Source organism: Gadus macrocephalus, chromosome 7 (genome assembly GCF_031168955.1).
Source record: "Gadus macrocephalus chromosome 7, ASM3116895v1".
Classification (NCBI taxonomy): domain Eukaryota; kingdom Metazoa; phylum Chordata; class Actinopteri; order Gadiformes; family Gadidae; genus Gadus; species Gadus macrocephalus.
Genome location: NC_082388.1, coordinates 4,923,192 through 4,947,549, shown reverse-complemented (window position 1 = coordinate 4,947,549; position 24,358 = coordinate 4,923,192). Strand labels below are relative to the sequence as shown.

The following is a 24,358-nucleotide window of genomic DNA, read 5'->3' as shown; positions in this document are numbered from 1 at the left end:
CATTTTTGGAATGCAGTCTAATTTAAGATTACTCTGTAGTTGTTACCAGGATGTTGTTGCAAAAATTTTAAAGGCACTCTCACTGAAGATGGGGGAATGTGGGAGAATGGGGGAATTCGGGGAATGTCATACATGATTTGCCCATATGATCGAAGACTAAAATTCCTGGTTGTGACTTTAGGAGTCAGGAGAGCTCAAATGTAACGCGGCAGTTCCCATAATGTGGCCTTTATTAAGAAAAATACCAACCTACTATTGGTTATATAAGCGACCAAATCCCAACACCTAGCCACTGGAAGGTTTTCCCAGAACATTTGTGCATAAGTACCATATAGTTGGTTATTTCACAGGGTGCAAATAGGGTAGGCAATTATTTACATAAGAACTTTCCTACCATTTTTTGAACCTTTTATTTCCATGCATTATTATCTTTATGATTATTGTTTTTATTGCTGTAACATTTTATAATCTTAGACACACCTTTTGTTGCTCTGCTATCAATTTAGATTTAGAATCTGGACGCGTTTTAAAGTCAAAAATCGAATATTAAACTTTCAGAACATTTGTTGAAACATTTATTGTCTTATATGATTATGGTTATTATTATTATTAAACGCATTCATTGTAGACATTTTATATTATTAGTAATAGCATGCATTGCAACTTCACCACTGCAACAAACACAATTTATGTGTGTGTCTGAGTGTGTGTGTGTGTCTATTTGTGTGTGTGTCTCTCTGGCCCAATCCCAAAGTGAGCCCTGAGGACTAAGTACTAAGTACAGAATTAATTGATCTCAGGTGCTAAGTGAGTGTTTGAGGCCACCTGGGCTCAAATAGGTATACATGGGATAGGGACAGCACTTCACGAGAGCACATGTTACCTTGACAACGTTTAATGACAAAGACGTTGCTGACACTTGCCGGTTTGGGAATTATTATTTATTTTTATTTTTTGTAAATGCAATGAAAACAATGGGATATAGCAATTTATTGACATTAGAAAATATAATTTTTACTTGTGAAAACTTCAGTATTTAAAGGATGTATTGAATAATTTAGGTGACTATTGGCCTACTAATCATGAGTCAGAACGGGCTACATTTGGCTGCATTATAAAAGGTATAAGTAGTAATATGAAGAGCCGTTTGGGAACCAAAAGAGCAGGCTCTTGTTGGTGAGCTGATCCAAATGATCCGGCTCACTAAAAAAAGGCTGAAATTCCCATCTGGTCGCGCATTGACAGTAGTGTCGCCTTGTTGTTTACCTTCCTAATTTCCGGATTTCCCTATGGTCTCTGCGGTAAACGTCAAAACGGTTTAAACTGTGGGCAATTCCCTAAGGTGAAGTCTGCCCTTATGCGGACTCACGGAAAGGGCTCGGAAAGTGTGGACTCAAACCCTCACGCCCTTTGGAATTCGACATTGGGACAGCCCTGAAGCCTTATTAATTTTGAGAGAACGCGAATCAAAGTCCGTGAGTCCGGACATTAGGATTGGGCCTCTGTATCTGTGTGTTTCTGTGTCTGTGTGCATGCGTGCGTGTGTATCTTTATCTTTGCATTTTTGCATTTGACATTGGCTTTGAATAATAGTTATGGCAGAGACAACGCTGGTGAGTAGGCTAATTAAAGATATTAACACACATTCTCCATGAAATCTATTTCAGAAGGCGATACCAGCCTGTCTCCATTGTCTAAACTTTATTTATTTAGTAGGACCAGGGAAACAACCAGTTGTTATAATAACCAGAACTATTATAAGCCCAAAGGTCACACACCTCATCTAAGGGCATCATAAACGTGCGGCTATGGGCGTCATAAACGTCGTAAAAGCAGCTCCCGATAAGAACACCGTTCAGCGATCGTAGATTTACGACGCATTTGACGTCTGAAAGTCAAGTGCAAAAATACACGATGTGATGCTTTCTTAAAAGGTTAAATGTGAATATATATAATCATATAGTCACAAAAGGGTCCCTTGCTTTTGTGTGTGTTCCTGTGTGTGTATTTGTGTGTCTGTATATGTGTCTGGTGTGTGTTGTTACTGTCTTTGTGAGTGTGTGTCTGTGTCTATGTGTGTGTGTCTTAGTCTGTCTGTCTGCCTGTGTCTTTGTGTGTGTGTGTGTGTGTGTGTGTGTTTGTGTGTATGTGTGTCTGTCTTTGTGTGTTTGTGTGTGTCTGTGTATTTGTGGTTGTGTGTGTGTGTGTGTGTGTGTGTGTGTGTGTGTTTGGGTGTGTGCGTGTGTCTGTGTGTCTGTCTTTGTGAGTGTGTGTCTGTGTCTGTATGTGTATGTGTGTCTGTCTGTCTGTGTCTATGTCTTTGTGTCTGTTTGTGTCTATGTCTGTGTGTGTGTGTGTGTGTGTGTGAGTGTGTACGTGAGTGTGTGTCACTCTCTTTGTGAGTGTGTCTATGTGTGTGTTTGTGTGTCTGTCTTTGTGTGTGTGTGTGTGCGTGTGTGTGTGTCTGTGTCTCTGTGTGTGTGTGTGTGTGCGCGCGCGTGTGTGTTTGTGTGTGTTTGTGTGTGTCCGTGTAATAAATAATCACATATAATCTATAATCGCACACTTAATAAACTCTCAATCTATCTAACCATTCATTTTCAAAGACCAACTCCATTGAATCGACGAGGCATCGATTCAAGGAGATAATTAATTGTGCGGATCAATGGTGATTAACTAACCTGCTGGTGTCGAGCGGTACAACACTAACATGTTTGACCTTTACTTTACTTTACTTTATTATGGATCCCCATTAGAACTTGCTTCAACAGCATGGCTATTCTTCCTGGGGTCCTTCACACACAAAAACACACAACATCATACACAACAACACTACAGATACACACATACATAGACAATAGTTCACTTGCAAAAATTATTCTATCATAGTTAAACAGATCAGTCAAGTTCATGAAATATTTGCAGATACTGTTTTACCCTCATTTTAAATCCGTCTTTTGTAGTGGAGCATCTGATATAACATGGCAGCGAGTTCCATCCTATCACAGCTCTGTACAAAACAGTTTTCATTATAACCAATGACTTCACTATGGGAAAGTTAAACCTTCCTTCTATAGCATGTCTCGTTTGATGTTCATGTGGAGGACAGAGATTTAATAACCTTTTATATAATACATTTGGAGTCAGTGTTTCATTTATGTTTCTGATGAAATTGACCAGACAATAAGTTGACCTTTGACTAACAGTCAGCCATCTCACACTATCATGCATGACTTTTACATTAGTTCTGTAGGAACAATTTAATGCACAACGTGCTACTTTATTTTGAACAACTTGTAATTTCTTCAAGTCCTTCATTGAGGCACCAGACCAAATAACAAAACAATAATCAAGTTGTGACAGAGCTACACTGGAAAAAGTCTTTCATTGAACCAATTAAAAAAATGTAGGGTAATGGTTCACATCTATATTACATAACTTGAGCCAATGACAAATATATAGCTTGCCTCAAACAATATTTCCTATGTTCATAAAAACAAAATAATACAACTTGACACCAAGTATAATTCTATTCTTTGAATGAAGTTAATACATTTAAATCGTATGTTAAATCCTAAACAAAAAAATATTGATTCACTCCAACAATTGTTTCTCATTTAAGTCATAATATGCATCCGATATAATTTGTTTAATCCAATTTAAAAGATAAAAATCGAATCAAACAATTGTTTCTCATTTAAGAAATATCTATCAGAAATAATTTGTTTTATCCAATCAAAAAGATTAAAATTTAATCAAACAATTGTTTCTCATTTAAACATGAACATTTTTAAACATAACATATTTTTGTATACAATATATATTAACAATCTAAATGGCAGAGTTAGGCCTACTCCAGACCTCCCTCCAGACACAGACAGGCTGTGCTAGCTCACAGAACCAGTGAGTCATCGTCACTCTGGTCAAGGCTCTCTACTGCAGGTTCAGCTGTAGGTGCCACCTTGAATGAATAAGCAGCTGATGTTCCAAAAAGCTTCAAAACATGATCAGGCAGCTGGTGCTCAAAGCAAGCATCACCTGACAGCTTTAATCCATATCGGATGTATAGGATGGAGTTTAAGGTCTGCAAGGACATCCGGTTCCTGAGTTTGCTTTTTACCACGAGGACTGAGCTGCCTGTAAGTGCGTTGAGACGGGGGAGGGGCCGCGCAGGCACCCGGTGCTCGTTGTGAAGAGGTAATAGCGATAGTGCTTTCACCTCAAAAAGTTGCCAAAAGTCACCAATAGCAGCTGAAAAATGAGCTAGATTTGTCGCTTGTCGCTGTTTTGAAAAAAAGTCGCCAAAGGGGTCTGAAAAGTAGCTAAATATAGCGACAAAATCGCTAAGTTGGCAACACTGCGGTTTGGTCCAGTGGTTGTAAGTGTCTTTGTATTTAATGCACATGCGCAGGTTTGTACGTAACCTTGAAATTGTACATTTGTCTAAACAAATATTTCTAAATTGAGCTCCTAATCAAATATAACAGTGTTTTAGGAAGAAAACAAAAAATGTTTATTTGGATTGAATGACAAAATTATTAATCAGTTGAATACACAACCTTCAAATTTTACATTTGTCAAAATGGATATTTCTTAATTGAGCTCCTAATTAAAAATATCTATATTTCACAGTATTTTGAAATAAAAAAAAGTTCTTGTAACAGAGACTGCCCTTCCCATTTTGCTTACGATATTATCAACATGGCTGGACCAGGATAAAGTATGGTTGAGAGTAATCCCTAAAGGTTTTGTCTCTTTTACTTGTTCAACGGAAATGTTGTTCATACTTAAATTCAATTTCGGTTCAGATGACATTTGATACCTTGTTCCAATCAATATAGACTTTGTCTTAACATTAAGTACAAGTTTGTTGGCCTCTATCCATCTTATTACTAAATGTAATACATCATCTAAAATCGTATTTATTTCAACCGTATTTAATCCTGCTACATATATGGTAGAGTCTTCAGCATACATTGAGATTTGAGACTTTTGTAAAAGTAAAATAATAAAAATTGAAAATAATAAGGGACCTAAACAGCTTCCCTGGGGTGGGGGACTCCACAATTGACATGACTGACATCTGAAAAACTACCATTAAAAAAAACTGTTTGCTTTCTGTTACTTAGTTAACTCTCCATCCAATTTAAGGCAGTGCCAGTGAAACCATATTGCTTAAGTTTATGTAGTAACAAAAAATGATCCATCAAATCAAAAGCTGCACTGAAATCAAGTAAAACAGCCCCCACCAGTCTTCCATTATCAATCTCACATTGCCAATCATCGGTCATCTGTGTCAAGGCCGTGCATGTAGAATGACCCGGCCTGTAGGCATGCTGATAGTATAGGCTTTTTTGCTTGGGTTTGTCAAATCATGTAGTTTCCTGGTTCACAGATATTTGAGTGACAGTGTATTAAATATGATGGACTGTTTTCTGAATTTGTGAGTGTCCACAAGGGCGTGCCACAGTGTTCAATATTAGGACCCCTCTTGTTCATTATGTACATTAATGATTTGGGAAAAAACGTGTCAGATGCTAACATGCATTTTTATGCAGATGACACAATTATTTACTGTTTTGGATCAACTCCTGCTAGAGCTGTTGAATCTCTGCAGAAAGCTTTTGATGTAGTCCAGCACACACTCCTGCAACTAAAATTAGTCCTCAACACTGAAAATCTAAACAAATGTTGTTTTCAAACTCTAAGAAAGTACCTCAAACTGTCCCCACAGTGTCCACTCTTGAGGGAAATGTCATAGAGGTGGTTCATATCTATAAATATCTTGGTGTCTTGATTGATGAGTCCCTTTCCTTCAAACCCCACATTGACAATCTTGTGAAGAAATTGAAACTTAAATTGGGCTTCTTCTTCAGGCACAAATTTTGTTTCTCTTTTGAGGTGAAAAAGTGGCTTGTCACTGCAACGTTTTTATCCAGTTTAGATTATGGAGATTTGATTTATATGAATGCCTCAGCTAAATGTCTATGAAAGATTGATGCTGTTTACCATGCTTCTCTGAGGTTTATTACTAACTGCAGAGCCCTGACCCATCACTGTGAATTGTATTCTCGAGTGGGTTGGCCCTCTTTGTCCACCAGGAGGCTGGGACATTGGTGCACTTTTATTTATAAGGCCATGCTTGGGCTACTGCCATCATATATTTGTAATTTAATCACACAGAAAAGTGTTGCTTCTTACAGTCTGCGTTCAAACAATCAGATGCTTCTGTCAGTTCCATTTGCCCGCACTGAATTAGGAAAAAGGGCATTCGTCCACTCTGCTCCCACCACATGGAACTGGCTGCAAAAATATTTTAAATTAACCAAAATGATTTCTTTGAACGCTTTTAGATCTAAGACGAGAGCATTTCAGACCACTTCTTTTACTTGTAGATGTTTTTTATGAATTTTAATTTACTTGTAACTGTTTTTTATCATTTTAATTACTGTCGATATGTTGTGAGTGTAATATTGTGAGTGTACATATGTTATTTGTTGCTGCCTCTTGGCCAGGACTCCCTCGAAAAATAGGTTTTTAATCTCAATGGGACTTTCCTGGTTAAATAAAGGTCAAATAAAAAAATACAAATATTCCGTATTTAAACCATTTACATCAAAATAACGCTGTACTTATAAAATAAATATAATTCTCTCCATTATTTTTTCCTAAGGATGGTAGCAAGCTTATAGGACAACTATTTATACCAGAAAATGGTGTAGCTGGATTTTTTGTAAGTGGAATGATTTTAGCTATCTTCCAAGTGCATTTCTCTATACTCAGATTAATAATATGACAAACAGGGACAGCAATTTGGTTGGGAACAAAGCTTAGGAATTTAACGTCTAAATTATAAACCCCTTGTGGGTCTATTTTTGCATTTATTAAGCAGACACTCATCTTCATTAACTGTTACTTTTGCTAGCGAAAATGTACAGTTCTTGTTTTCCATGAAGTTTTTAATAAATGTGGTTGATGGATTCCTACTTGTATGTTGCATATTGATCCTTAAACAGTTGATCTTAGAATAAAAATAATCATTGAAAGAATTTGCTATATCTGCTGGCTTAGTTATAAATTTTCCATCCACTTCGAGATAAAATGGACAGGATTTAGGCTTTCTGCCCATCATGTCATTTACTACATTCCACATTTTCTTTTTATCATTTGCCGCATTATTTATTTTGTTTTTATGAAATAGTTTTTTCTTATTTTTTAGAGCTGTAACATAATTCCGTAACTTTCTATAAATTTGCCAGTCAGACTCAAAACTTGATATGATCGCAGATTTTTTAGCTTCATCTCTTAATCTCATAAAATCTCTCAATTCAGTGTCCAACCAGGGGGATCTTAAATTCTTTACCGTACGCTTCCTTATTGGGGCATGTGTCATAACCCAGCTCCTTGGGCCTAGCAAATACGGCGTACGACAAAAGATGGCAATAAACGAATGGATTTATTATATTAACTTAAGACAACTGAAGTTATATTAAGAAAACAAAGCAGAAACAAAACAAAGAGAATGTGCTGCTGCTGCTGGCGGGGATGCAGCCGAATGCCAGAGAGAGAGAGAGAGCCGAGTTGAGTCAGGGGCTGTTTCCCAAAGTGAAGGCTGCAGCCTTGCTAGGACACGTCCTTGCTAGTCGCGTCCTATGGAGATGAGACTAGAGTGCTAGCTTGAGTGCTTCCTAACGTTTGTAACGTTCAGACTTTGGAACGACTTGGTAGTGTGGAAGCGCTTCCGCTTCCGCTTTTTTATACTGCGTGTCCGCTTGTAAACACATGTGCACTTATGAATAAAACATGGCAGCAATCAAGCTGATCGATATTTATTTGACTTTTGTCTGTTATGAATGCGGTCATGTCTCCTTCGCATGGAGCCTCTTTGGGGAAGTCACAAAAGCTTTGTTGCGGTTGATAGAATCATCTTTATTAAAAGGAAAATCCATTCAATTTTTATAAAACTAAGTGAAATTGTCTGACAACTTAATGCATGCATCACATTTACAGTACGGTTGATTACTATTATGCAGGGGGGAAAAGACAAAGAAAAAGATGATAAACATGTATTTATTTGGATATATTATTTAACTGATCTGATTCATTCATTCATATATGTCTACAATCTACCAGTGGTTTGAACACATAAGTATATCATATAAAATACAGTTATACGTTCAATAAAAATTACAAACATTGCAAATGATCGGTTGTGCATTCATTTTACAACATTGGATAGTGGCACTATCCCTTCCACCGGTAAACAAATGTTTGCGCGCCACCCGGCGCACAAAAGCCTCCGTTTGCTGGGCTGACCCTAAAAAAAAACGATTCAACACAAACATAAATAGGTATACATAAATAATGTAATCTTGTGAGCGAGTAAATTGACATTGGTGACAGTGGTGTTTAACACCAGCTACGTCCATGCAAAATATAGCAACGTATCATTAAGTTGCAAAAACGTTTGAAAAGTGGCACAGGTCTTTAGGCTTGATTATTTGCATTAACATGATGAATCTATAAAAAGCAATACGGCACAAAATATTTCTGAAAACTAATATAACCTCACTTCATTTGAATGTGTACTGCTCTGCCATTTACAAGAACCCGCCCAGTGAACGCAGAGGATTGTGGGTAGTTTTGGCTCGTCTAGGATGCAGCGATGCATCCTTGAAAAATCTCGGAATTCTCAAAAACAAAGGACGCAAAAATGGCGCGGCTTTCGAGTGTCCTCAACATTGGAACAGTGCTTGTCGGCGTTCTATGACGTAGCGTCCTTAAAAGGGCGGCCGTTGAGCATGCTTCCTTGACATTGGGAAACAGCCAGGGTTTTTATACTTTCAGGCTTTTTCATCCTCTATAAATGTTTCTTCATTAAATGTTTTCATTAATCTACTGTAGACTATTTTTGGTCCTGATTTTGGAACCTTTGCTTTTCTTACAGTCACTACTAAATTATGATCAGTACACCCCACTGGTACGGATAATGTTTTAGAACATAAATAACTACAGTTTGTAAAAATATGATCAATGCATGTTTCACTTTTACTACCATCTCTTCTGATACAAACTCTCGTTGGGCTATCAACCATCTGAATCAAATTGCATGTTCTCACAGTTGATTGTAACTTCTCCTTAAAGCTAGGGTGGGCGATTTTGGAGAAAACAGCCGTTGAGATTCCGTCGCGTCCTCTCTGGCCCGTCCCTGCCACGCTACCTGCTGTAGCTCCTCCCACCGAACGTCAGTTATGCGCGTTCATGTGAATTCAGTTACATTGATAGGAAGACGAAACACCATGTCCGATTCCGAGGTAATTAAACATTAGTGCTGATTGCTACATAAGTCCATATATAGCATCAACATCTTCCTCACAGACATACCATGTATGTTATCTTAAAATCATTGCCATTGCGCTGGTAGGCCTAAGAAAGGTAGCTGTATCAGCCAAGCAAGATAGCAAACTAATTGCAACTGTAGTTCGTTAGCATAAGCTGCCAGAGCTAGTAACCTGGTCATCAATATATTATATACTGACGTTTCGAAGTCATGAATTGTACTACAATAACGCTAATTTTTTGCATTATAAGAGTGTCCAAGAAGAGAGCCAAGCTGGCTCTGGGGACAATTATGTCCCAGGTCCTAGCAGCACAGGACGTGGGATATGTAGGGTCAGCGGACCTGCTGCTAGAGGCAGGCAGCCTAGGGGCAGAGGCAGGGCCAGAGGAAGGGGACGAGGTCGCGGTAGGAGAGGTCCTGACACGATAGGGCAAGAGGACATGGCCCGTGTGGAAACAATCAGGATTCAACGAATCACAAATGAGCAGGTATGTTTATTTCATGTCATACTTTTAACAAAAAAAAATCAGGCGAGCCAATTGTCAGTATAAATGTGTCATAAGTAATTGTACATTTCCTGGCCAGGTTCGAATCAGAAACCTGAACCGAGAAGCTTCCCACCATCTGCTGGAGCTGTGTTTGGAACGGGAACCATCCCTCATCTTTGACCTCCTGGCCACATCCCACATCTGACCCACAACAGCCTGGTCCCAGTGACCCACAGCAGCCAGCCTGGGGCATTTGCACCAAATGCAAGGATATAGAGAGGAAATGCTGTGGACAACTCCTGGACTCCTGTGTCTCCATGCTGCCTCACATGGACGCATACATAATGCAGGGGGGGGTTCTGTGGCTGGCCAGGAGGATCTGGAATGATGTCCGTGCTGTGGCTGACCGTCCAGACCCAGGGGAGGACAACAAACAATTTAGGTTTGCCGCCTATAGGCAGTTTATTGTTTGGCAATACGGAGCACTGGCTCGGGGACACAGGGTCGTCATCCCTAGTTGTTGTGTCTGGAGGATACGGGACAAGTACCCAGACCCACTTGGACAATATGTTGGCTTCCTCACAAGGAGACTTTAAGCATCATTAAAAAGTGTTTAAAAAATACATGTTCAATTTCCTGTTTTTATGACCCATCTTTTCATTGTTGGTTACAGCAGACATCAAAATAACTATAGCATATCATGATAACAATGCACATTCAGCAGGTGTAATGCTGGATAAAGGATGAGGGCAGGTGCGGTAAACTTTTTTATTAAATAATAAAACAATAAGATAACAACTCACACACACAGGAACACCCTGGCCTTCGATGACTACATGCAGCACAAGTGCATATTCTAAATAAGTATAAAAGCACTACACAAAAAATGCCTTTTTAGCAGAACAATCGTGCAACTGCATTGAAAATATGTCAATTATAAACAAATTGATCATAGAAAACTATATCCAAAATCCAATTTTTTTTTTATATATTTTATAAGAACCAAGTGTAAATAATACAAAACTGTGAAGGACATTTAGATCTAATAAATCGAATATTTACAAATATCAAAAATCTAAAAGTGAGCAGCGTAATACTGTTCCAAACAGCCCCCAGCAGCCTATAGTCAGCTTCAGTTTAGTTGGTATGGGACCTCCAATCTCTTCTATGGTCTCTTACTGCATTCCTTGCCCTGTTGAAAGAATAAAGTCACTACTTTTCCCAAGTGTTTAATTTCCCTTTACTTGGGATATGTACTGTATCATGTGTAGATAATATGTCAAACAGGTTTCATTCCATACCTACTCCTCTGTGGAATTGGGTTTGCAACAGGTCCTGGGTGGTGGGAGGTGGGATGTTTGCAAGAACCCCATATTGCCGTGGGTCATTAGGCCTTTTTTTTCTGGTCTTTGGCAAACCCTTGTCTGATGTCAGCCGGGCTTCTAGGATAGCACTCTGCAGGTCTGCCATGTATCCGTAGTCCTTCTCCACCTTCACTGTGTATAGACTCCAAGTCTTTGACTTTTAATTGTAGAGCTTGTAATACCTGACACAGGATGAAATAATGTCTCAATGTATCCACATCAGTCATGCAGCTTAGAATATTGTAAATCTGAAATAGGTATATGTAAATTATTGAAAACGTACTCTATTGAGCCATCAGCCTTCCTCTTCACCGGTCTGTGAACATGATGGTTATAGTCACACGCTGCTAAGAGGGTGCGTGCTTTGTAATGTTAGATTTCAGCTTATTTCTAAACTGTTCGGACAGACTCTGCGTTGTGTATTTTCAGTCGTAGTAGTAATTCTTGAAGTCGAAATCAAAGCAACTTGACAGGTTGGATCAGAGGGTTGAATAGATGGTTTATTCCAGGATGTAATACAGCGAGATACAGACTTAGGTTGAATAATCTATAGTGGACCCATTGAGGAGCCGTTTGATGACTTGTTCCTTGGCTGTCGAACCCTCTTCTCGTCGAACCAAAGGGTTGGGGCGAGTATTATACAAAAAGGGGATATATGAATAACACGAAAACAGACGCACTCTCAGCATTGATAAGGTATCTGGCCCTGGCTATGTCCCGGAGGACCAGGTCGGTTCAACCTTGTTGAGACATAACAATGGCAGAATGTTGAGGAACACCTTGTATCAGTAAGAGAGGCCCTGGCCTGTTCCTAGACTAGAAATGTGAACAAAAAAGAGACACTAAAATACACCAATATTCTACATTCCTCCCTCTTGATCATACTAAACGTAGTTTAAAGATCACCCAAAAAAATGAGAATTCAGTGTATCTACTGGTAAACCATTAACAATTAACTTAATCAATGAAAGAAAGCATAAAAGGCAATAGACAAGTACATTCAAAACATACACAAGTAAACCAGGTGTAGGCTACTATAATAAAGAAAATAACAAACTCATTAGGTTACTCATGATTAAACCAAAACATAAAAAATGTAAAGAATCAAGAAAGTCAACTGTCCAGACACCTCCCTCTGCTTGGCACAACAACATCACAGACAGTACTGCATGACTCAGTTGGTTTTGAGTAGCAGTTGCAACAGAGTTAGTTTCCAGTTGATGGCCACCGCAGGTGTGATGGGGGATGAGGATGAAAGTTTGTAGTAGGGCGTCAGGACAAACACAGACACAGTTCAGTTCAAGGACTCATCCCAAGGACTCAGCAAGTGTCCATGTCTCCTGGATCTCCCAGGTACGATGAAACATGAAACAAAGAAAAAGTGCAGTATCAGTCATGGGGGAGGCATTGTCACAGCCTCCAACAGTAATAATAATCAACTATGGTTTGTAATTGTCTTAATGATTCGATAAACAATGAAAAATTATCATACAAAAATAAATCGCTTGATTCGAAAATGGTAATATCAGTAATCAGTCATCATAGTTCTCAATAAACCTTGTGTGAATGAATGAATGAGTGAACCTTTGTTCAAAAATAAAACAAAACAAACAAATGTTCTAAAGCTGAGCAGTTGTGTCAAGAAGGAACCAACATGAATTCTCACTTAGATAGGCGGTGACAAAAGTCCTAGCATCTTTCGAAGACTAACCTCTCGTGAAAATAAAGGAATGAAAATAACAAACACTCAAACACTCCCTACTCTTCACCCCGTATCAGTTAGTTTGCGTGCCAAATCTAACGAGTGTCATTCCAAGTTGGTGTTATTGTTGGTTTCCGACACTGAATCGCATATGCGGCTGAGTTCTTCAACACTCTTCGCCTGTAACTTCAATAGTTCCCTCATTTTGTCTGAGCGGTTTTCTTCCCCTACTCTCTCGTTGGAGCGGTCACGGTACATCTTTCGAGGGGCTTTACATTCTCTCTGCCTGTCGGACTGAATGAATCGTTCTCTATCCCTGTTGGACTGGGGGAATCTTTCTCGGTCCCTGGCTATTTCCTTCTTCTCGTCAGCCAGGAATCGAATCCTGACTTCTTCATCTCGATCCACCTTTTCTCCGACTTCCTTGATCTCTGCCATTGTGCAGCTACGGTTGCCCCAGCTGGGAAGCCTTGTCTTCACTCCCCTTCGGATCTCCGGCAGTACCTGCTGGAGATACATGGTCTTCAAAGGCAAGTCCTGTGACTGGTCGATGTTGTCCATATCATATTCAGTTTGGCCTGAGTACAGCAAATAACATTCGAAGAAGCGCTTATTGAACTGGTCCAGACCCTCGTCTTCCTTCTGCATACAACGAGTGATTGTTGTCCAGTTGACTTGTGCCCTGGAGTGCTTTTGGATCCACGCCTTTATGGCCTCCCATCCCTTTCCTGGTCTCATTCCGTCTTCTCCTATGGCATCTTCCACATCGTATCGAATCTCGGTGCGCTCAGTGCTGCTCAGGTGTTTGAACAATATAGTAAGGCCATCGTAGGGGTGGAGTTCGTACAGAAGCATCAGTTGTTTCAATTTCATCCATGGCTGTAGGCCTGCTCTCCTTGGGTGGTCGATTTCCGCACTCCATCTTTCGATGTCCTTCGGGCTGGAGGGTTCATAGAGGATTGTGCATCCCCCCACGCTTTCTATCTTCTTCAAGGGCCTGAGGTTAACTATTTCGTCTTTCTCATCTTTGGTCTTCATGTGTGGTGTGTCTGCGCCTCCCATCACGCTGCAGTGTGGTTGTATGTTGTCATCAAATCCTCCATTGAGTGATTCATTCTTAGTCACTGCTCCAGACCTCTCCGCGGGGGGTTGTTGTACCCGGGGGTTCGGATGTTGAAATTGTTGTGGAAGGAAGGAATGTGGTGGGACAGAGGAGAATTGGGGAGATTGTTGTGGGGGAAATTGTTGTGGGATCTGGGTCGCATCATAATTAGCATAGTCAGGTGGGGCAGATGGATTTCCCTTCCGTGGCACGTGGGGAGTACTGCAGATGACCGGGTACTCGCCTATAAAGCTGTTGATGTCTGAAAGAACACTGTGTCTCGAATCCTGTAAACCACCAGGGAAGATGTATTCCCCATCTGGGCCACACAATGGCAGTTTGGGGTACATGCGACCATAGGCTCCCAAGGTTCCTCCTCCTTTGCCTTGGTCACTCCCCTCAGAGGGCCCTGAGTCGAGGGGGTGGGCCGCTATCACTCCTTGTCTGACCAGCGTCGTGTGTAGGTCTGTCAACTTCCTCTGCTCTTTGTTCAGAGTCGCTTCATCCTTTGACAAACGAATTTCGTCGGCAAGCAGTTTGATTTGCTCTCTATTTTTTTTCAGAGCAGTTGTCTTTTCCAATTCATCTCTCTTTTTGTTGCTGACATGCTTAATAAAGTAGCGCTTACACTGAGACAATAGTGACAACCCGATTGGTTCATTTCGTCTAGTCTTCTTGATCCAATTTTCGAAAACCATCCAGATCGATTTCTTTGGCCAGCGTTTAGTTTGGGGATCGGTCGTTATCGCATATGTTATGCAAAGTTTTTCTTCGGTTCCTTGCAAATCATGTCTGTCGTTGAGGAATCTAGACAGTGTCTCGCTAATTGAATAAATATCAATATCTCTAACCTCCAATTCAAAAGAATCTTGTTCAATTGGTTCAGACGCATTGGGACTTTGATTGCTATCTTTTTCCTCCTTTTCTGCCTTCTTTCTGCCTTTACCTTTCGGCATTGTTTCTATCTTTTTTTTCCTATGCAAAGCTAAAACAAGCGACCAATCGCTGCTTAGAAAAAACAAATAAACGTCTCCCACGGAGCTCGGTATGCCAACACCAGATGATGGCTCACTTTTTTCCCTCTCAGATTAAAAAAAACATATCTGTGATTCCACGGCGGGAATCAAAACAACATAGCACAAAAAAAACTCTAGCGATTCATGTAATCCTCACCAGTGAATTCAATACAAATACGGTTTCACTCCTTGTCCAGCAAATCGTAAAACAAAACCCCTGAGCAAACCAAACGTTTTAAGTTATATTCAGGACACGTATCAACATTGACAAACTAGCAAAGATGAACAAATCACTTGAATGACCTATTCCTATTCTAGGACTCTAACCCAGATTCTAGGACTCTAACCCAGACCAAAGGCCTTATTCTACAAACTCAGGACTCTAACCCATATACAAATACAAACTCAACTCAGGACTCTAACCCTTATACAAATACAAACTCAGGACTCTAACCCTTATACAAAATCAAAAGAGTTAAACACAGTGTACACAATTCTTTCCCATTCATACAGCGTATATTCAGTGATTATTGAGCTCTTAAACACTAATACAGGTTCTCACTTCGTCAAGCTCTTAATGACACAACTTCATTACTCAGCAAATGTAGTGCAGCCTAATAGTAAAACAAATAATAATACCGGTTATGTGTGTGTAGATTATTTTAAGATTACTTTTTTGTTCTTTTCTCTTGGTCGAGAGTGTGGAATGAGATTCAGTCACCGTTGATTCCCACGTGGTGCATGGAGATGCGCTGGTTCAGCCGCGTTGTGGATGCGGGTCCCTCAGCAGGGCAGGCGTTGATCAGACGTCTTCCCACTGCCAGGCAGGGCGCGCGGTCTTCTCGATCACAGGGCAATCTTCAGAGGTCTTCTCACTCCTCTCTCTTCAAGACGGTGTCACGGCACCAAATGTTAGATTTCAGCTTATTTCTAAACTGTTCGGACAGACTCTGCGTTGTGTATTTTCAGTCGTAGTAGTAATTCTTGAAGTCGAAATCAAAGCAACTTGACAGGTTGGATCAGAGGGTTGAATAGATGGTTTATTCCAGGATGTAATACAGCGAGATACAGACTTAGGTTGAATAATCTATAGTGGACCCATTGAGGAGCCGTTTGATGACTTGTTCCTTGGCTGTCGAACCCTCTTCTCGTCGAACCAAAGGGTTGGGGCGAGTATTATACAAAAAGGGGATATATGAATAACACGAAAACAGACGCACTCTCAGCATTGATAAGGTATCTGGCCCTGGCTATGTCCCGGAGGACCAGAGGTCGGTTCAACCTTGTTATATAACAATGACAAAACAATGGCAGAATGTTGAGGAACACCTTGTATCAGTAAGAGAGGCCCTGGCCTGTTCCTAGACTAGAAATGTGAACAAAAGAGAGACACTAAAATACACCAATATTCTACAGTAAACAGGTGGGCTAAAGCTGAATCGCTTGCTGGCATACATCAGTATATGATTATGGAAGGATTCCAGCTCAGCGGTTGACCTTACAGAATAAAATAAACAGATGATTAAGCTATGACCCCATATCTATACACATATAACAGAACTTTAGTGCTCATTTGAAAGTGGCCATGAATACAGCGTTATAGATATGCTTGTAAGAGCCATTACCATGAATAGTGTTTATAACACCATTTGCCCAGTATTGTGACAAGTGTAAGACAGTGTATAGCAAGCACCTCAGCCAAGTCATTAGCCTGAGCACTGTATGTCAAATGCCCATATAGCAGGACTTAGCCACTTACAATAACCTTCTTATGAAAACATGTTTACTTACCTGAAACTCAGGAACTTCTCCACATTCTTCAGCCAGTGCTCATCCAGCACTATTTCTGACAGTAACTGAAAGGCCTCAGAATCACTCTGGATCCACTCCTTCTCCCTGTCGGCGGACAAGGGGCCATGTTCACAGCAACATAGGGCCCACTCATGCTCTCCTTGAACATGGTGGAGAAGACCTGTCCACATATCCGACAGTAAAACAGAACTGCATAATTTCTTATTGTGTTGTTTTTTTACACAATAAATAATACCTATTTTGTCATTATATAAATGCTAGTGCAAGTTTTTAAAATAAATATAAAATAAAATAACCAAAGTAAATGTATCAATAAAATGAAGAAATGGTCAGGAATCGCAAAGTGAAATCCTAAACAGAATTTCAACACAATACTTACACCGAACTGATTAGTGTTCTGTGCAGTCTTACAGCAATACCAGAAATGGTTGCATATCTCCTTACTCCAGGTAAGGAGAATTGAACATCCTTTCCGAAGGCCTGCCTTGACACGGAATGGAAAAGAACATTTAAATAAACCTCAGACTTTGTCATCAATGTTGATTTGGCAAATTCTCTGGAACCAGGAACCTGATGTAATCACCATCTGTGTGGTAGACACCTGGCTTATAACTGAATGGCAGGAAATGGCAAGACCTTTACAATTCAGTCATTGTGATCATCATCTCAAAGAAGTTGTTTTAACATAAACAACATGAGTAGAAATCAAGTAGGAAAAACTGTGTTGTTTGACTTGGTATTATAACAATCTATTATCAAGGACCAATAACAGAATCGAAGTCAGGAACTTACTGCATGGATTTTTTTACCCAAGTTCTTTGACCCATGCCAGATGTCAAGGGTGTGTCGAACACCAGAGTCCTTGAACCTGCCTTTTGTTGGATCTGCATGGAAGGATGCAAACAGATATATGTTAGACGCAGGCTAAAACATTTTGACGACAATCATGAAATACATAGAGCAATACTTCATCCGTAAAATTATACACATAAATATCTTTGCACTTACTGAAGAGCGCCGAGATCTGTGAATGAGCATCAGTGCAAAACTCCTGTAGGCAAATCTCTTGGTGGAGAGTCTCAAAGGTCCGGATGAAAGCCTCCTTCTCCATGATAACAGAATTCTTCTAGGCCTCCCTCTTATCAATATTGACAATCGATATGATCTCTTTACTGTCGTTGTCCATCGTTGTGTATGTACAGTACTGTGCTGAAAAAAAAAATATAATTGTTAAAATAACACAGAAAGCCAGATTACACACAAGGAAACCGTTACTTCAAAGCGATCGCGAAACTGAGCTAGGCTGCTGCTAGCTTGCAACAACGTTATAACAATACATGGAATATCATATGCTAGACTTCCCTCGCAGTGCTTATCTTGGCAGTTGTGTCAAAGTAGCTTTTATACAAACGTGACTCGGACATTATCCACAGTTGAGTTGAAGCCTAGGCCACGTGTTAGCACAATCTCTGTGTTATTCCGACAGGGTTGGTGTGACCATAACTAACCTATAAAACGGACCGGGAAAAGAACCATGGGCTGATGCAAGACATCCTACAGAACCGTATTGAAATGGTTACATTACAGAACCGTAATGTAACGGTTATCGTGGCTTTGCTTAGTAAAAAACCATACCAGCCGACACTTTACATATTCATCGCAATATACCATGGAGGGATAACACAATTCCTTACCTGTCTATAAGAAATATAGCAATCTCAGCGTCCGATTTTAAGTTTCTCCGGTCACGTAACTCTCTCCATCGCTCATAAGCCACGCCGATGTTTACTCTGGTTTTATTTCGAGCTCTCTCCGCCTCCCTTTTAGTAAGTGTCTTTCCTCTTTTTTTCTCTGTCTTAGTGGTGTTAGTTGATGGTATCCGGGGAATGGGAAATTTATGGGCCGTTGATGAAGACATGGCTATTCATTTGTTGTCCGCCGTAGTAGTACAAAACTGTCAGACCGCTAGGCTCGTGAACGCTCACGCAGGGACGCACCAACATCGTTGCCAAGGTGACCGGACAGTCCCACAGCCAATAAGAACGGAGAATCTGAGCCTCGCTCTGATTGGTCAAAGTGTACATGAGCGGTGGCAATTTTTGGGTGCGGCCCACAGAGGCAGGGGAGAGCAAAGTTATGAGCAGATATTCTCAGAGCACTTCACCTACATATAGCTGACTGGCTATTAGGACAGTTTTGCCAAATATTACAGTAAAGAAATTACCCACCCTAGCTTTAAGTGGACAGTTAGACGAGTTCCAGTCAATATTGGTATCTCCTAATAAGTAAGTTTCATGACCCAGATCACATACTTGATCTAACATTAAACACATTTGATTCAGATAATCCACATTTGCACTTGGCGGTCTATATACACATCCTATAAGCAGAGGTTTTATATGAGGTAAATTCATTTGCAACCAAATCACTTCAATATCTGCAGCTGTAACATAATTCCGTAACTTTCTATAAATTTGCCAGTCAGACTCAAAACTTGATATGATCGCAGATTTTTTAGCTTCATCTCTTAATCTCATCAAATCTCTCAATTCAGTGTCCAACCAGGGGGATCTTAAATTCCTTACCGTACGCTTCCTTATTGGGGCATGTTTGTCAATAACTCTTAAAAATACTGTATTTAAGACTTCAAGTGCATCATCTGGATTGTCCTTATTCAGTACTTGCTTCCAGCATATATTTTTAACATCCTCTATAAATGTTTCTTCATTAAATGTTTTCATTAATCTACTGTAGACTATTTTTGGTCCTGATTTTGTAACCTTTGCTTTTCTTACAGTCACTACTAAATTATGATCAGTACACCCCACTGGTACGGATAATGTTTAGAAAAATAGAAAATAAATAACTACAGTTTGTAAAAATATGATCAATGCATGTTTCCCTTTTACTACCATCTCTTCTGATACAAACTCTCGTTGGTCTATCAACCATCTGAATCAAATTGCAGGTTCTCGCAGTTGATTGTAACTTCTCCTTAAGTGGACAGTTAGACGAGTTCCAGTCAATATTGGTATCTCCTAATAAGTAAGTTTCATGACCCAGATCACATACTTGATCTAACATTAAACACATTTGATTCAGATAATCCACATTTGCACTTGGCGGTCTATATACACATCCTATAAGCACAGGTTTTATATGAGGCAAATTAATTTGCAACCAAATCACGTCAATATCTGCAGCCATTAGATCAGGTCTCATTTTCACTGGAATATGATTCTGTACATAAACTGCTACCCCCCCTCCATTTACATTTCTGTCCCTCCTAAAAATGTTGTAACCCTGAATACCCAGTACCTCATCATTAAATGTTTCATCCAGTTGGGTTTCTGATACTGCCAATAGATGAATTTCTAGAGATAATAATTCAGCAACTTCTATTATTTTATTCCTCAGGCTGCAGATATTAATGTGAGCCAATTTAAACCCTTTACTTGGTAGCTTAATTGCAATCATAATAATCTTTGTTTTTTAGCATTCAACTTCTTCCCTTTAGTTTGTGAACCTTTAAACACATAACACACACATTCACACCGACTCACATACAACCATACACATACAAATAAACTGTCATTCATGCTGTAACTCGATATCCCCATCCCCCCAAACCCACTTAATATTAGCAGACACTAGAGACTGTTTTGGCTCCTTGAGTTGTCTTCAAAATCTAATAGAGCCAATAAGAGCCTAAAGGCCTAAGTATAAAAAAAATGTATCACAGGCTATACAACAATAATTAAGACTTTCCTGTCGGCTTAGTTAAGTAAATAAATTAAATCTTTATTAGCTCATAGTGTGGGCTGCATTCATAGGCACTACTCATCTTGTGAGGCATTTATAGGCAATACATTGTGTATAAAACGAAACTGTTAGCCTATTCAAAAATAGAAAGAATATAATAAAAAATAAAAATAAGAAATAGTACAAAAAAAAAAAAAAAAGCAGCATCTCCAACTTCTTAGTCCAATGTTAAACGATTATGCTCATATCATTTTTCAGTAGGCATATTGAGTTGTCCGAATTCTGTAGCAGTTTGATTTGAACAGTTCCATGATTTAGACGCATCCTAGATCAATCCGACCCAGTTACACCTTCCTCCTCTTCCTCCTCTTCTCCGTTATCATCCTCATCCTTGGCAATGTAGTTATCGAAAAAGACCTGCGCATCCTTAGCAGTAGAAAACTTGTGTGTTTCAGGGTCTAAGCGCTGACATCAGAGTGGATGCAGATTTTATTCCCATTGTAGGTGAAGGAACGACACTCAGCTGCCTTCTTCGTTATCTTCATTTTGATGTCAAGACTGTACAGCACACGATACAGCGCTAATAAAACCACAGCAAAGCCGCGGTTTTGTGGCCTAATCTACTTGACTGCTTTCCAATAAGTAATGGCCACGATATAACCCCCGCACACTACACAAAAGCAGATTATTTAACTACTTATGTCTGTAATTTGCCCAACAATTCTGCACTAGACTCAACTGTGGCTGGTACTATGCCTACTTCAGCTTATTTTTACTTATTGCTCCATATTTTTATTTGGTTAAGTCGGGTGTGTGTGTGTGTGTGCGTGTGCGTGTGCGTGTGTGTGTGTGTGTGTGTGTGTGGTAGCAAGCGCAACCCCCCCCCCCCCTCCCCCACCCACACACACTCACACACACCAGCGATGAGAATGACGCGTTTATTTATACGCGAGTACATGCGTGTGTCTTCGCGTCTGACCACCAGCTGGCAGCAGAGTAGCGCCTCCCGGTCGACCTGCCGGCGGACGCACAGAGCTGATGAATGATGGGCCACAGGTAGGTTCGAATCGCCCTGCAGAGGATTGCATCGAGCCGCGGGGATGAGTGATCAACTACTTCCTCTCGCAATCCGTCTCTGCTGTCCGCACGGAAATGGGTAGAAAGATCTCTCTCTCTCTCTCTCTCTCTCTCTCTCTCTCTCTCTCTCTCTCTCTCTCTCTCTCTCTCTCTCTCTCTCTCTCTCTCTCTCTCTCTCTCTCTCTCTCTCTCTCTCTCAATCTCTCCATGGAGAGTGCTTCTGATAATCATTATTGTGTGTGGGAGGTGGGAGAGAGAACGAGAGATGGGGAGAAAGTGAGAGAGTGGGGAGGCGTGGACCTGCGAATGCTTTCACTGCAGCGGATAATAATAAGGGACGCGCGCAGGAACGCAATGAGCGACGCAACATGTGGCAAATGTCTCCATGGTCCTTCATTAAATGTCACCAAGGTTCGTTTTTGACGCCAAAACACACATGTCAGCGTGTTCCCACTCCTAGGCGTTCAAACTAAACGGGCACAACATTACGCAGCACAGTTCTCGGTGATCACGGTGCAGGCGCAACACTTGTCCGCATAGTTCTCGCGAGATCAGGGCGCTGCGCACCAAACGCTGCGTTAATTTGCGATCCCCGAGAAAGTCTGGAAGTGCTGCTGGTGAACTATAATATAACACGCGCGCGCTCACACGCACACATTCTTAGCAAGCACGCGCAAATATACACCCACACGCTTAGTTACGCACGCAAAGACACGCACTCTTAGTAGCCTACCTTAACAAGCACACACACATTCACACGCTTCATAAGCACGCGCACACTGACGGACACACACGCTTGCGAACTTATGGTGTGCGCAAATAAGAAAGCGCACGAGCTCAAAGAAAGAATCGATTGCGCGCACACACATATATGAGGAGGGGGGGGGGGGATTAGGGGGAGGTCTGCTGTCTCGCTGGGACTTATGCTTCTCCCCTCCTCGTGGGAGCCGCTTCCTCGCGCTCAGCTTTCAGCAGTCTCTCTCTCTCTCTCTCTCTCTCTCTCTCTCTCTCTCTCTCTCTCTCTCTCTCTCTCTCTCTCTCTCTCTCTCTCTCTCTCTCTCTCACTCATATCTCAGTGCATTCCTTCCGAAGCGGACTAACGGCTCGAGCCTATAATTTTTCTCCCGCGCGTCTGGTTCCTTGCTCATAGAACGCACCGGCAGCACGAGACGCGGCTCTCCCGGTCAAAGTTAATGCAAAGCCTCCGTTTTTTACGATAAAACGGTCGCCGATCCAAAGTTATTTCGAGATATGTAAGGATTGTCCGGGTTTTTTCTGCGTCTACGGCGCGAAACAGGCATCCCCACGCGCGGTGTGGCAGCAGCATGGCGGGAAACAACGACAGCCTCGCGGAGTTCCTCCAGTGTCTCGCGCGGAGGAACGTCTCCCTGAGCCCGGGAACGCCGAACGGCACCGCGAACGCCACTTGTGGCAACGTTACCGCCCTCACAAGACCCCCGTCCGGTCGCCAAAAAGGTAGGATAGAGCTCTTCTAGACGCAACAATGATATATGACATACGGATTATTAAATAATGTTGCATATCAAAAATATAATTATAATTATTTATTAATAGTTAGATTTAATAATACACTATATGTCATGCTTTATCAATAAATGTTCCCTTTAATAAATTATAAAGATGGAAGATGATAGGTTAATGACATTCCCCTGCAACAAGTCCACCGTAAGAATTTTGTGACACTATTAGAGTTTAGAGAGATTTTATATTCATTTATTATTTTCATATTTCATTTCAATATTTCATACGTCACAATCATGTTTATTCTTATTTTTTATTTATTATTCTCCTTGAGCTGACAGTAGAATATTGGAGTGCAAAGTGTGTGATTGTATGCCGGATTATTGTTTTTAGTTGTGGTTCATTATTACAAATACTTTTGGTTATTACGTTGGAAAACGTAGGGATGCTATGCTGTAGCCATTAAATGTTTAATGTGTGAGCGGTTCATAATCAATTAAGCAATTAATCAGCCTCTCTAATTGGGTTTGTGTGTCCGACTGACTGAAGTACCCGCGTGTGTTGGTCCGTCAGTCAATTAACCGAATCTACTCATTGATCGTCAAACATGTTATTTCTGGCAAACAATGTAATTCTTGTCATCAGGTAATAGCCCTTATATGGAATGATGGTGATTGATGGAAGAGAGAGAGAGTTTGTTAAGCTCACGACTAGGAGAGAGAGAGAGAGAGAGAGAGAGACTACTGCAGACAGGACAGCCTCCCACTCTGTCTCTCTCTCTCTCTCTAAACGTGAGCTTTGACGGCACTGAGCTGATTATGGTATCACCAGGACTTACAGACTACGAAATACGAAATGCGTACAGAAATACGAAATGCGAACGACGCCTCCCAGTTCAGTCGAGTTTCCGGTGAATCAATTCACCGGAAACTCGACTGAACTGGGAAGAGTCGTTCGCGAATCGTTTGTTCGTTCAGCCTGGATTCCGGTAGCGGTAAATCGCATCATGGAATGCACGCCATTGCACGGTTCCCAGCTGAGTCAGTCAGACTCAGTGGAGTTAGTGCTACCGGAAACTCGTTCGTTCGTTCAGTCGAGTTTCCGGTGAATCGAATGGTGAACGAGACGAGCGAGAGAAACTAACCGGTTTGGTTTGTTCGTCCTAAAGACTCTCTCATTCTAACCGGTTCACGAACGAACGAGCCGACACGTT

The 24,358-nt window shown here is 40.8% G+C and overlaps 1 protein-coding gene and 2 long non-coding RNA genes across 3 annotated transcripts in view; 1 reads left to right on the top strand and 2 right to left on the bottom strand.

Annotated features, from left to right (window-relative positions):
• Nucleotides 1-10,582: 10,582 nt before the first annotated feature.
• On the bottom strand, nucleotides 10,583-11,358 carry LOC132461268 (uncharacterized). Its single transcript, XR_009526580.1, has 2 exons — nucleotides 11,130-11,358; nucleotides 10,583-11,020 (listed from the first exon to the last, which is right to left on the bottom strand). It is a non-coding gene; the product is annotated as an uncharacterized LOC132461268 (long non-coding RNA).
• Nucleotides 11,359-17,158: 5,800 nt separating this feature from the next.
• Nucleotides 17,159-18,033, bottom strand: LOC132461103 (uncharacterized). Its single transcript, XR_009526528.1, has 3 exons — nucleotides 17,833-18,033; nucleotides 17,617-17,708; nucleotides 17,159-17,308 (listed from the first exon to the last, which is right to left on the bottom strand). It is a non-coding gene; the product is annotated as an uncharacterized LOC132461103 (long non-coding RNA).
• A 4,479-nt stretch (nucleotides 18,034-22,512) lies between these two features.
• Nucleotides 22,513-24,358, top strand: part of LOC132460681 (cholecystokinin receptor-like) — a 97,888-nt gene continuing 96,042 nt past the window's right edge. The window contains exon 1 of the mRNA XM_060055520.1: nucleotides 22,513-23,139. Within this exon, the coding sequence (XP_059911503.1) occupies nucleotides 22,989-23,139 (151 nt within the window). The 5' untranslated portion in view covers nucleotides 22,513-22,988. The remainder of the gene's footprint in view (nucleotides 23,140-24,358) is intronic.